This window comes from Eptatretus burgeri, chromosome 3, assembly GCF_056783735.1.
Source record: "Eptatretus burgeri isolate ZD-2024b chromosome 3, Ebu_testis_v1, whole genome shotgun sequence".
Lineage (NCBI taxonomy): Eukaryota > Metazoa > Chordata > Myxini > Myxiniformes > Myxinidae > Eptatretus > Eptatretus burgeri.
The window spans coordinates 50,122,985-50,137,176 of NC_140963.1; the positions used below are offsets into that span (position 1 = coordinate 50,122,985).

The following is a 14,192-nucleotide window of genomic DNA, read 5'->3' on the forward strand; positions in this document are numbered from 1 at the left end:
CACAACTTTATCCCAGAGGGATTTTGAAAGCTCCTTGGTGCTCATGGTGAGTCATTGCTGTGAAATGCACTACCCAGCAAAGTAAACCTACAGGAACAGCTGATTTTATTTCTGAAATAATTTGAATCACTGCAATTTAATATTGGTGGAGGCCAAATATCTTGGTATGTGATTTCGAAGGTGATTGGTTACACCTGAGCTAATTTACAAATGCTATTATAAGGAGGGGTTGACATTTATCCAACCAGGATATTCTAGTTTTGTATTTATAATTAATTTTCAGAAATTTGTGGAATTTGTTTTTCACTTGGAAGTCGTGGGTTACGATGTGTAAATAAAGGTGGAAAAAGTCTGATTTAAAGCAATTTCATTCTCGGCTACATGGCAACAAAAGGTGAAAATTTTGAAAATGGGTGTAGACTTTCTATAGGCACTGTAATATATATATATATATATATATATATATATATATATATATATATATATATATATATATATATATATATATATACATACATATACATACATATATATATATATATATATATATATATATATATATATATACATATACATATATATATATATATATATATATATACATATATATATATATATATATATATATATATATATATATATATATATATATATATATATATATATATATATACACATAGCTGGAGAGCCTAGAGGTATGCACAGTCATACACTCACCTCTCAGCTTTCTCGCCTGGGTTAGAATCTCGGCCGAGCTATAAACTGCCACCCTCATCCTGGTATTTCGCAAGCAGGGTGAGACTTTTTTTTGTGTGCTGTCCCTCAAATGGACATTAAACTGGGAATCCTGCATCTTTCACGAAGAGTAGGCCAACTATCCCAGACACCTTGGCAAAATTCCAAATTCCTGCTCTGACAACCACTGGGAAGACAATGGCAAATCACCCAGTGTAATCAATGTTTATGTGATGTTTCTTCATGGTTGTTCAGAACCTGTGGGGAGGTTTGAGTACTGCCCTTTCTTTCGTCGGAGATATCATGTGGGTTCAAATCTTCAATTTATGTGACTAACTGTTTGGAAGTATCTGTGCACGGAAACCTCTACACAAGAAGATTCACCCATCATGTATTTTGCTTTTGTCCACAATCTATTGAGTTAATGTTCTTTGATGCAAGCTTAGTAAATTTAGGCTCTCATTAATTAGTTTGTGCTTTAATTATACTTACCTTCATGTAACCCACAATGTTAATCTCAGCATAAAGATTTGTATTTATTAATGCAGAGTGCAGCACTTTGTAGAATCTTCTGTAATCCTTCCCCTCACTCTGCCCTCTGTTCACTTAGGTGTCATCCATTTATAATGCACACACTGATCTGGGGATGGAGTTATATTGAGAATAGAAGATAAGGGGAGTGGACAGGTGAGAGAGAGGATGATAGGGGAGTATTGTGATGAGTGGAGAGAAAATAAATGTTGCAAAGAACGAAGATTCAGGTTAGGGGAGGGAATAGAGATGCACGGGGATTTTTGGTGAAGTTTGGGGAGGGGAGGGGTGGAGAAGGGAGAGGGGATGAGTTTGGTGGTGAGATTAAAGATTCTGATATTTTTGCATACATAATTAGGCCTCCCCATATAGGAGAGGGGAAGGCTTATTGCTGTTGTAAGGTTTGTTTCTCCAATTTGTTTATTTCTACAGTTAAAAACAAATTTCAATGGTACCATAGAGTTTCGTCGACCTCCCAAGGAGTACTAAACCAGAATTTAGAAAAAAAAAATAAACTCTTCCTGCACTCCCAATTTCCGTACTGTGTCAGTTTCCGTGCTGTATCAACATTCGTGCTGTATCAATTTCCATGCTGTATCAATTTCCGAGCTGTATCTCGTAGTGGGCTGGGACTTTCGGAATGAGACTTTGCATCAATAATGGGAATAAAAAGTATGTGGGGTTGACATGATTTTATTTGACCTTGACATAATTTTTAAGGTCACGACCCAATTATTGGATATTTTAACATTTTTCACCACAACTCAAATGAGGTTTATCCAATCTGAAATAAATTGCCCTCTCTTGATAGCCTAGAGCAGGGGTCGGGAACGTTTTTGACCCAGAGAGCCATGAAAGCAAAATATTTGGAAATCTATTTCAGTGAGAGCCATATAATATATTTTAAGACTGAATTCAACTAAATGTGAGTATAATAAGCCTCTGAATTTATTCTTTTAAATAATGTTGTTATAATACTCACCATTAATGGGACTTCTGGTGCTGCATCGATTTGCTGATGGCTTTGTTGTCTGGTTGGTACTTGGTGAGGTTAAGCTTCATGCAAGCGTTGAGGCTTTCATCCGTTAGACGTAATAGTAGGTTGGACTTGATGTTTTTAAGATGTGAGAATGACTGCTCACAGACATACGTAGATCCAAACAAGGTCAATACAGCAATACTCACACGCTGCAGTGTGTGCTATGTGACAGGAAGCGCGTTCCAAGTTTTGATAATCAGCTGGTCTTCGGGTTGAAGTTTTTTTCATTTCTGTCCACATGTGCTTGCTCGCCAACTCCGCTTTCTGTTGTGCGATTCTTTCCAAATCTTCATTCAGTGACTTGAACCTATTCACCCACATGTCTGAGGCCTTCAGGTCAGCCACTTCTGCTTCAAAATCTCTGACGGAGACACCAGGAATGTAACTCAGGTCGGCTGTGTTCAGTGAACACTCGTTTGGATGGGTGATGAACTTAAAAAAGACGAGTGTGCTCACAAAATTCTCCAAAGCGTGCTTTGAATGACTGTCGGAGACTGGATGTGAAGCCAGCTAACTGGTGGAGATCAAAGTTTTGAGTGGGCTCACTTGCTGTGCATGCATCTTTAAATTGTCTCAGTTTTTCAAAATGTAGTAAACGACCTGTTTCAAGATCCATGATAAAGAGCTCCAGCTTGTTTTCAAAAGCAAACACGGCTTGTTGAAGGGATAACACTGTATTTCCAATGCCTCGCATTTTCACGTTGAGCTCGTTCAGATGTTCAGTCATATCCACGAGATAGTAAAACTTGAGGAGCCACTCAGTTTCGGCTAGCTCAGGATGCTCAATCCCTTTCATTTCAAGGAAAGTCCGGATTTCGTTTAGGCAAGCCGCAAAACGGCAAAGCACCTTCCCTCTTGACAACCAACGCACATTGCTGTGCAAAAGCAGACCGTGATAGTTATTTCCAACTTCATCCAGCAGTGTTTTAAACTGGCGAGCATTTAAGGCTCGGGCAACAATAAAGTTGATCACATGAATGACCAGCGACATCACTTCGCCAAGCTGCCCATCACACATCTGAGCACAAAGTGCCTCCTGGTGTAGAATGCAATGGAAACTTAAGATGAGTCTATTTTCATGTTCACGGAGAAGCGCCACAAATCCTTTGTTTTTCCCCACCATACACGGAGCACCATCAGTACACACTGAGATAAGTTTATCCATTCGTAGATTTTTTTCTTGAGCGAACTCCATGAAAGACTTGAATAAATACTCACCTCTTGTGGACCCTTTTATTGGCAGAACAGCAAGACTTTCTTCGCGCAGTGTATCACCAGCAGCATATCTTGCAATCACACTGAACTGCGACAAATGGCTTACGTCTGTTGACTCATCCAAAGCCAGGGAAAAGAACGGCGCTGTATTTATGTCCTTCACTTGCGTTTCCTCCACTTGGTTTGCCATCATGATGGTACGATCATGAACAGCTCTTGCCGACAGAGGCATGTCTTGTATCCGTTTGATTATCTTGTCTTTGTTCGGAAGATCATCAAAAAGTTCATTGGCTACATCCAGCATGAACGTTTTAGCATCCTCGCCATCTCTGAATGGTTTTCCGTTCCTCACTATTGCTAAAGATCCAGCAAAGCTGGCGGAATTATAGTCACCTTGCCGGGTCCATACGCGGAGTTGCTGCTGGCTGGCTTGCACCCTGCTCAGTAGCTCTTGGCACGCTTTCTTTCTGCTGTCTCCCGCAGGGGATTTTGATGCAAAGGTAGCATGGCGCATGTCGAAGTTCCGCTTTATATTCGACCGTTTCATCGATGCAATTTTGTCATTGCAAATTAGACACACCACAGAATCTGCTCTCTCCACAAAGGTGAATTATTCGGCCCATTCGTCTTGAAATGTACGATACTCCTCATCTTTTTTATTTTCGCCATCTTCTTCATCGAAGGGTTAGCTTTGAGAAAATGAGAGATTGGGAGATGTTGACCCAACTGAGGCTTGGCAAATAGTGAGTCTGGCTGGCCTGCACACAGGCTTATGTACTCGAGAGGTGCGGCGCGGCCGGCCGACTCTGGGATGCTGTCGCCTCAGCGGTGGCGCGTGATTGGTTGAGATGAATTCCGCTACGCGTCTCGGCAGCAGCACGTCATTGGAGGAACCGAAATCACTACTCGCGTCGGCCGCATGACTGGACGAAACAAAAACTGCTTCAGCCAACTCGGAGGCGTTTTTTCTTCTCTCCTTCTGCCAAGTTCAGCCCTGCACGTGAATGAAGCACGACACCATTCAAACTGTAGGTAAAGTTTCCGTGAGAAATATTGGGCTTTCAAAGTTTCAAACTCCAATTTTATCTGCGAGCCAGATGCAATCATCAAAAGAGCCACACCTGGCTCGCGAGCCACACGTTCCTGACCCCTGGCCTAGAGCAAGGCGCATTTAGCCTTAGTTTACATCATATCCCTCTGGGTTATTAAAGGTCATGGTCAAATGGCAGTCTGAAAAAATAATGCGTTCTTTGTCATCACTCAATTTTGTCAATGCAGAATCTCAAAGACTGCTTGGCCTTCCAAGATGTTCTTGCATCATAATAGTGTACCTGCACTGACATAGTGCACCTGATATTTGATCAGTGTCCTTGACGTACTTTTTTCAGATTGTGACCTAATTATCAAAAAACACCCGTTTGATCATAACTTCGATAATTTTCCTCCGATTTCATGATGTTGAGTTTTATGGATAGATTGTAGATGGGGGACACATTTTCTTAATTTACACTCTCTCCGTAAATGTTGAATGTCAAGGTCATATGGTGGTCCGCACAAAATATTCCATCATTGGATTGCGGGCCAAGGGTAAGTCATGGGCGATCGCCAAGGCTAAGCTGGGGGAGGCTTACCCTTGGTGATCGCTTTGTGCTTGCAGATATCTCATTAATATATGTCCAATTGTAATCTCTTGAAAGCTTGACCGGGCTGTCCCTAACGCTTGTCATATGATTTCCTTTCCAGAATGTTTCACCTCCTGTTAACACATCTCCACACCTCAAAGGATTGCAATGTTTACACATGTACCCCTCCATAAAATCCCACAGGTGTAGCTTACAATATGTACCCCACGTCATACATCCGGTCTTTGGTATTATTAAATGCTGATATTTCTTGACATTGTTTTTGTTATTTAACCCATTGCTGAATTTACTTACCCCCTTTACAATTAGTTTTTAATAATCTTCCGTTGGAAGCTAAACTCTCAAGCCACGGATGGCAATGAAAAACCAAGGAACAAGGGGTGCTCAAGCCTTTGCCAAACTTACTGGGGAATTTGTAATTTGGCCACATAGTAATCCCAACCTAAAGGCCTGCCCTTATTAAAAGGTATGGTGGAATCTTTAACGTGTGCATGCAAAGAGGACACTTGGCTTAACAGTACTTCTACACACCAACAAGCTTCGATTTGAAGAAGCGGAACAGTGTAAATTATTCGGTATAGAATGGGGAAAAGGAATTAAAAACCGGAATACTGTTTCATTATATACTTACACAACCTCATGTTCTTGGCAAGCGATGTGAAGTATATATATATATATATATATATATATATATATATATATATATATATATATATATATATATATATATATATATATATATATATATGTGTTGTACTGCACTATATATAATTTGAGAAGTATCTGTGTGCTTTTTTTTTGTTTATTATTTGAGAAATCAATGAATCGCAGGTGTCGTATATTAGTTGCTCAGGTCTTGTATTCTGTCTGTCTGTATGTCAATCACCTATAGGTTGTAATTCTCCACTGATTGTCACAAAATTTAACCACCTGGTAGAGCTGTGCAATAGCTTGAAGCCTATTGTCTTTGAGGTCAAAAGGTCTAAGCTTTCAAGGGTCGTGTAAAATCGTCAATTTTCATCTGATTGACTTGAAGTTTGAACAGGGTTTGCATATTGAGTCACTGAAGCTGAAATTGTTTTTGAGGTCAAAGGATCATGGTCATATAAATTCATCAATTCCATCTGATTGACTTGAAATTTGAACAGAATTTGCATATTGGGTCACTGAATTGGTTCACCAACCAAAAGCTCAAAGTCCGTTGTTTTTGAGGTCCAAAGGGCAAGGTTGCAGCGACTGATTTCGCAAGTACCGATCTATGACTACTTGTTTGTTACCTCTACCACTGAAGGTGGATATAGATTATGTTTTCACCACTGTTTGTCCATGTGTCTGTCTGTGAGCAGGATATTTCAAAAAGTTGTGGACGTATTCATAGGAAATTTTGAAAAGAGGTTGGGTGTGTAGCATGGACGAATTTATTTGATTTTGGTGAACATCCCAGATCTCAATCCAGATTCAGATACTAGATTTTTTTAAAGTGATTCTTCATCATTGAAAGATTGGGCCAAAAATTCTAAATAACACGAGATCTCAAAAAGTTATGGATGGATTCGGACGACACTTGGTGGACAGGTTGGTTGTGCAACAAGGCCAAATTCATGAGATTTTGTTGAAGATCTGGATCCGGATCTGGATACTACAATTTTAAAGGTGATTCTTCTCAATTGAGAGATGGGGCCAAAATGATATAGTGCCTGTAGAAAGTCTGCAACCCCTTTCAAATTTTTCACCTTTTGTTGCCTTTTAACCTGGAATTAAATTGCATGAAATCAGACTTTTTACACCTTCATTTATACATCGTAACCTTCAACTTTCAAGTGAAAAACAAATTCTACAAATTTCATAAAATTAATTAACAAGCTCAAATGAGCTTAGATCCTCATCCTCTTAATGATGACGTCATAAAAACGAATATGACGTCTGTGATGTATCAGGTTTGCGATCAATTATCTGTGCTAATGCCTGGCTTGATTCCCGCAAACAAAATTCAAACAGCTTGCCTAGTTTCGGAGATAATGGTATAGGCAATTTCCATTAGCGGTGATATTATGATGTCAACTTTTTTTCTAGGAAGAATTTACAAAATTGGAGATGGTTACTGCCTGCACGTGGGCTTTCTGCATATACATGGCAAGTTTCACGAAGATCCGATGAAAACTCTGGGTTGTGAAACAAAAAATGTCAAAAAATAGGAATGACGTCATAAAAATTGATATGATGTCATAGTGATGTATCATATGTGCGGTAATTCATCTCTGCTAATACCCTGTTCGATTCCTGCAAACAGAATTCAAAAAGCTTGCCTAGTTTCGGAGATAATTTTTTCGGCGATTTCCATTAGTGGAGATATTTTGATGTCATAACTTTTTTTCTAGGAGGTTTTTTCAAAATCGGAGATGGTTACTGTCTGTGCAGGGTATTTTTACATATATATGCCAAGTTTCAGGAAGTTTCGATGAAAACTGTAGGCTGTGAAACAAAAAAGTCCACAAGAACAACAACGTGAGTAAGACTGAGAGATCCTCCACGAGAATCTAAAAATACAAAACCAGAATATCTTGGTTGGATAAGTGTCCACCCCCCTAAGTTAATAGTTGATGGAAGCACCTTTAACAGCAATTACATCTGTGAGTCTGTTGGGATTGGTCTCTACCAACTTTGCACACCTCGATTGGGTAATATTTGCCCATTCTTATGTACAAAACTATTCAAGCTCAGTCAAGTTGCTTGAGGAGCGTTGATGGATAACAACCTTCAAGTCATGCCACAGATTTTCGATTGTATTTAGGTTCGGGCTCTGACTGGGCCACTCAAGGACATTCATCTTTTTGTTTCTTTGCCACTCCATTGTAGCTTTGGCTATGTCATTCAGGTCATTGTCATGCTGAAAGGTGAACTTCTGTCCCAATTTCATCTTTCGTACAGGATTTTCTGTATTTTGCTCCATCCATTTTCCCTTCCATCATGACAAATGCCCAAGTCCCTGCTGATGAGAAACATCCCCATGACCATGATGCTGCTGCCACCATGCTTGAGTTGGGATGATGTTCTTTGGGTGATGTGCTGTGTTGGGTTTGCGGTAAATGTAACGTTTTGCATTTCGGCCAAAAAATTCCATCTTGGTTTTATCAGACCACAAAACTTTTTGCCACATGGCTTCAGAATCTCTGGAGTTTTTTTTTTTTTTGCATACCTCAAATGGGATTAAAGGTGGGCTTTTTTGATGAATGACTTCCTTCTTGCCACCCTAAGGTATAGGCGAGACTCATGGATTGCTTGGGATATTGTTGTCACATGCACACAGTGACCAGTCTTTGCCATAAAGGCAGGTTGCTCTTTCAAAGTTGCCATTGGCCTCTTTGATCAGTCTCCTTGTTTGGTCATCCTCTTTGAAGGGATGGCCTTATCGAGGCAGGGTCTTGGTGGTACGAAACACCTTCCACTTCTTAATGATTGTCTTAACTGTGCTCCATGGGATATTCAAAGCCTTTCAAATATTTTGATACCCATCCCCTGATCTGTGCCTTTCCACAACTTTATCCTGGAGGTCTTTTGAAAGCTCATTGTTCCCATCATGAGTCTTTGCTGTGAAATGCACGATCCAGCAGATGGGTTCAGAATCTCCAGAGTGACTCTGAAATGATCATACCCAACCTGTTCACCAGCAGAGAAACCTATAAGAACAGCTAATTATATTCTGAAATAATCAGAATCACTACAATTTAACACAGATGGAGGACAATTAACTTGGTGTGTGATTTTGAAGGTGATTGGTTACACCTGAGCTAATTTACAAATGCTATTATCAGGGGGGGTGGGGTTTCACAGCCTACAGTTTTCATGGAAACTTCCTGAAACTTGGCGTATATATGTACAAATACCCTGCACAGACAGTAACCATCTCCGATTTTGAAAATTCTTCCTAGAAAAAAAGTTATGACGTCAAAATATCTCCGCTAATGGAAATCACCGAAAAAATTATCTCCGAAACTCGGCAAGCTTTTTGAATTCTGTTTGTGGGAATCGAACAGGGCATTAGAAGAGATGAATTACCACACATATGATACATCACTATGACGTCATATCAATTTTTATGACGTCATTCATATTTTTAGACATTTTTTGTTTCACAACACAGAGTTTTCATCGGATCTTCGTGAAACTTGCCATGTATATGCAGAAAGCCCATGCATAGGCAGTAACCATCTCCGATTTTGGAAATTCTTCCCAGAAAAAAGTTGACATCATAATATCGCCACAAATGGAAATCGCCTATACCATTATCTCCGAAACTAGGCAAGCTGTTTGAATTTTGTTTGCGGGAATCAAGCCGGGCATTAGCACGGATAATTTATCGCTAACCTGATACATCACAATGATGTCATATTCGTTTTTATGACGTCATAATTAAGAGGACGAGGATCTTAGCTCATTTGAGCTTGTCAATTAATTTTCTGAAACTTGTAGAATTTGTTTTTCACTTGGAAGTTGTGGGTTACGATGCGTAAATAAAGATGAAAAGAAGCCTGATTTAATGCAATTTCACTCCAGGCTATAAAGCAACAAAAAGTGAAAATTTTGAAATGGGGGTGTAGACTGTCTTTAGGCACTGTATAACATGAAGCACTGTATAACATGATATTTTAAAACGTTATATACGGGTTATGACAAAACTTGGTGGATGAATTGAGGAGGTGACGAGAATAAGCCGATTAGATTTTGTTTCAGGTCCAGATGTAGATCCGGCCTATCAGTGGAATACAAAACGTAAACTGTTCAGCCTGGCGAAGGTATGCGCTCTACCGAATGCTGTTCTAGTTGGTTTGTGTATTTGTCGGTTTGTTTGTTTGACCTGTATGCACTCCTGAACCACGAGACAGAATGAGATAAAAGCTGCTGATTGTATTCAGGATGTGCCTCGAAAGGTTTTCATAAATTTTAGTAAAAATAAATAAATATCATAACCCAGGGGGTTCAGGGTGGGAGAGAACACAAATTCTCTCTTCTACTGAATATTTGTTGAGTGTCCTTACGAATTGGGTAAATCCCTGCCAATTAATGACAGGTTAATTGCACCTGCCTTATGTTGGTATTACTTGTAATGCCTGCTCCCACTGGGAGTAGCACTATGCTATACGTACTTATTTACAGAGAGAATTAGGGTCCTCCCCTCACCCTAAACCCCCAGTACTACCGGTATTAAAAAAAAATTGTCCCCCAAAACCTTTCCATGCACCCCCTGAGTACATCCACCAGTTTTCAAGTCATTCTGCCCAGCATTTCAGGAGTGTATGGAAGTCAAACAAGCAAACACTTCTCAAATTTTCCGATGATGTAAATGTGTATCGTCTAGCGCCACCTCTGGTTGGAGTGGGTATTACAAATTAGTCTAAAATAACGTCGGTTCGAGGGAATTAACCCATCTGTAATTCTGGGAGAATTACTCTGTGCATAAGGATGGGTTCTTCACTAGCACAACATAATCCACTGTCCACTTACTATTTCGTTATTACATTATATTATCTGCAATGAAATATGCTGCTCAATTCGTGTTTGGAACACATTGCAAACATGCCCTCCATATCTGATACAGCTGTGAAAGTTTGAAAGGATTCCATTTTATTTTATTTTCTTGGTCATAAATGCTTGCAGCAGTAATCTCACATCAAACAATGCTACAATGATTCACATTGGACAATGTCCCGTGACGTCTGCTTTGTTTCACTGCGATTTTGGTTTTCCACCACATCAGACTGTTTACCATTTTTAAACATAACTGCAGCATCATGCCATTTATTTTTCATTTTTATTTGCACATTTTATTTCTTTGTTTATTTATCCTTTTTTTCTTTCTTTCTTTCTTTATTGGCTGTGTCCATATCGTTAAAGAGACATAGTGTCATGCACTATGTTGCTCGTGATGTAGCAGCAAATAGATGTGCCTCCTGTACAGACCATGACTTTCATACTTGTTGCCTGTACTTTCTGTGCGTTGCTTCTGTTATATTTCAGGCTGAGGAAGACTTTTAACCTTGTTGCTTTTTTTTGGGTCAATACTCATCTCTGTCTGTCGATTTCTCTCTTTCCACACTTTTCCCATTCGTCCTTGCCTTGTTTGCTTTTTTTCTTTCATTTGTCTGCTTGTTTCATTCTCTCTTGTGCGTTGACCTCTCATCCTCTCTTTTTAGAGCTAGTCCATGAGCCTCAACTTGTGTAAAATAAATAAACAAATAAATAAATAAATAAACTGATGAACATATAAAAGAGTAATTAGAGCAAGAGTGAGAACATTTTATTCTTGTTGATTATCACAATTCTGCCCACCTTTCTGAAATATGCTTTTTTGTGCCTCACTATGTCTGGCCTGCTGGACCACCCATCCCACAGCCTCTTCCTGAGTTATCTCGCATCCCGGGGCTTGCACTGCCTGGGCCGGCCTTCTCCGACTGCCTTATGGTCATTGAGTTCATGCGTAGCTTTGGCAAGGTGCTGGGCTTTGATGTCACTCGAGATGTACCATCGCTAGCAAGCCTGCAGGAAGGCTTGCTGAGCATGGGTGCACCTGCTGGCGAGTTGCTCGACCTAACCGCTCGTCTGTTGCACTCAGCACTTAAGGATCCTGGTCTTCCTCCTGGATTCAAGGTGGCACATCTCATCATTAGACCTTCCCTCTCTTCCCCATACTGCACTCAGCTGCTTCTTGCACTTCAGGGTGGGCGAATCACTTGAAAGGAGGGACCCCATATATATATATATATATATATATATATATATATATATATATATATATATATATATATATATATATATATATATATATATATATACATATACATATACATATACATATACATATACATATACATATACATATACATATACATATACATATACATATACATATACATATACATACACATACACATACACATACACATACACATACACATACACATACACATACACATACACATACACATACACATACACATACACATACACATATACATATACATATACATATACATATACATATACATATACATACACATATACATATACATTTATTTATTTATACACAAGCAGGGATCCTGGAGGGAAAAAAAAATATATATATATATATATACATACATATATATATACATATATATATATATATATGTATATATATATATATATATATATATATATATATATATATACATATATATACACATACAGGGCGTAGTGGCGTGCGCCTGTAATCCGGCTACTCGGAGGCTTGGGTTGGAGGATCGCTTGAAGACGGGAGCTCTGCACTGGGCCGCGCTATGAGAGGGTGAAGGGCAGCCCGGAATCATGGCGAAACCCAATCCTTATCCCTGTGTCGTAAGAGGCGACCAGGGTTGCGTCAGGAAGGGCATCCGGCGTAAAACCTATGCCAAATCAGTATGCGGATCATAACGGATGATCCGCTGTGGCGACCCCTAACGGGAGCAGCCGAAAGATGAACAACATATATATATATATATATATATATATATATATATATATATATATATATATATATATATATATATATATATATATATATATATATATATATATATATATATATATATATATATATATATACACACAGTGCAAGCATATACAATGTGCGCAGAATGTGAAATGTGATTTCAAGTCCTCAACTCCCTCCCCCCCTACCAAACCCCAAGTCCTCAACCTCCACCACCCAACCACAAGTCCTCAACCTCCACCTCCCAAGCCCTTGTCCTCCCCTCCCCTTCCCAACCCAAAGGCATCAATCCCCCTCCCCTCCTTACCCCAAGACGTCAATCCCCTCCCCACTTCAACCCATTAAACCCCCACTACCCCCACTACAACTCCTCAACCCCCCATCCCCACCACCGAAGATTCTCAACCCCCCCAAGTCTCAACCTCCCCCTCCCAACTCTGTCCCATCTTTGTTTTCCACCCCCCCCCCCCCGCCTCCCAACCCCAACCCTGTCCGCCCTTCCTCACCCTCCTGCTCTAAAAGCTAGCAGGCATATTCACATTGATCAATACCTATTTCTTCATTACCTCTTTGAAACAGCAAAATATTTAACTTCCCCCCCCCCCTATCATGCAATCACCGACATCACAGAAACCACAATCAAAACAACTCCTATGTGTTATGGGCCATCACGGTCGTCTGTCCAACTCTTAATCCCACGAGATATGCAGAAACCCCATGGAATTGAAACAAAAACAACCCAAAACCAATTACCTTTTTTCCTGATGCAAATATACATATCGCAAAAACTAAATAATGATGGATGTTTTCTTTCACAGTGATGTAAGATTCCCGGATGTCCTCAGCCAAACACCTTTGTAATGACATGGGTTTTATGGTCCCTGGTCAGGTTGTTTAAGAGAAAATAGTCAGAAATGATAGCAATGACCCACATAATCTCTGCGGGAAAAACCCTGCTTAAGAGAATTCCACATAGTTATTTGGAGAGTGTATTGACGATAGACCATTGCCTCTATCGCTGAGGCCTATACATACTGTAATCTTCACAAGATCCATGATGCCTAATAGCTCCAACCTTTCGATAGTTGATGATCCTTTTAACAGCCACTTTGGTCGATTTACACTTAAGGGAAAACTTACAGGGAGAGCATGGCGATTGTCAATATGACCACTCTGAAGATGTCTTTGGCTTCGCATAGCAACAACATGGCAGCTGTATGATATTTTTCAGGGGACAATTGTGGGTGGAGTCAGGCCAGATGTCCAACCAATGGGTGGGCAGGAATGTTACATGGACGAACATCTTATTTTGTACATATATCGTATATTATTACATAGATAGTATGATCTCTGCTTTGATTTGAGTTATCTGCTCCTCTGTGCTATTTATCTTCATATTAGAATCGTGCATGATTTTCCTCATGCAGCTTCACGAAGGAGGTTAATATTGGTGGCTCTGATGCACTTGTCAGGTCAGGTATGGGAGCATGTGCCAGAACAGCGCGTCACTGCGTCCACTTTCCGT

The 14,192-nt window shown here is 39.7% G+C and overlaps 1 protein-coding gene across 20 annotated transcripts in view; it reads left to right on the plus strand.

Moving 5' to 3' along the window:
- Positions 1 to 14,192, plus strand: part of BAZ2B (bromodomain adjacent to zinc finger domain 2B) — a 385,196-nt gene that overhangs the window by 303,433 nt on the left and 67,571 nt on the right. For all 20 annotated transcript variants that reach the window (XM_085873227.1, XM_085873230.1, XM_085873237.1 and 17 more), the window contains one exon: positions 11,554 to 11,808. In XM_085873227.1, coding sequence (XP_085729353.1) covers positions 11,554 to 11,808 — 255 coding nt within the window. The remainder of the gene's footprint in view (positions 1 to 11,553; positions 11,809 to 14,192) is intronic.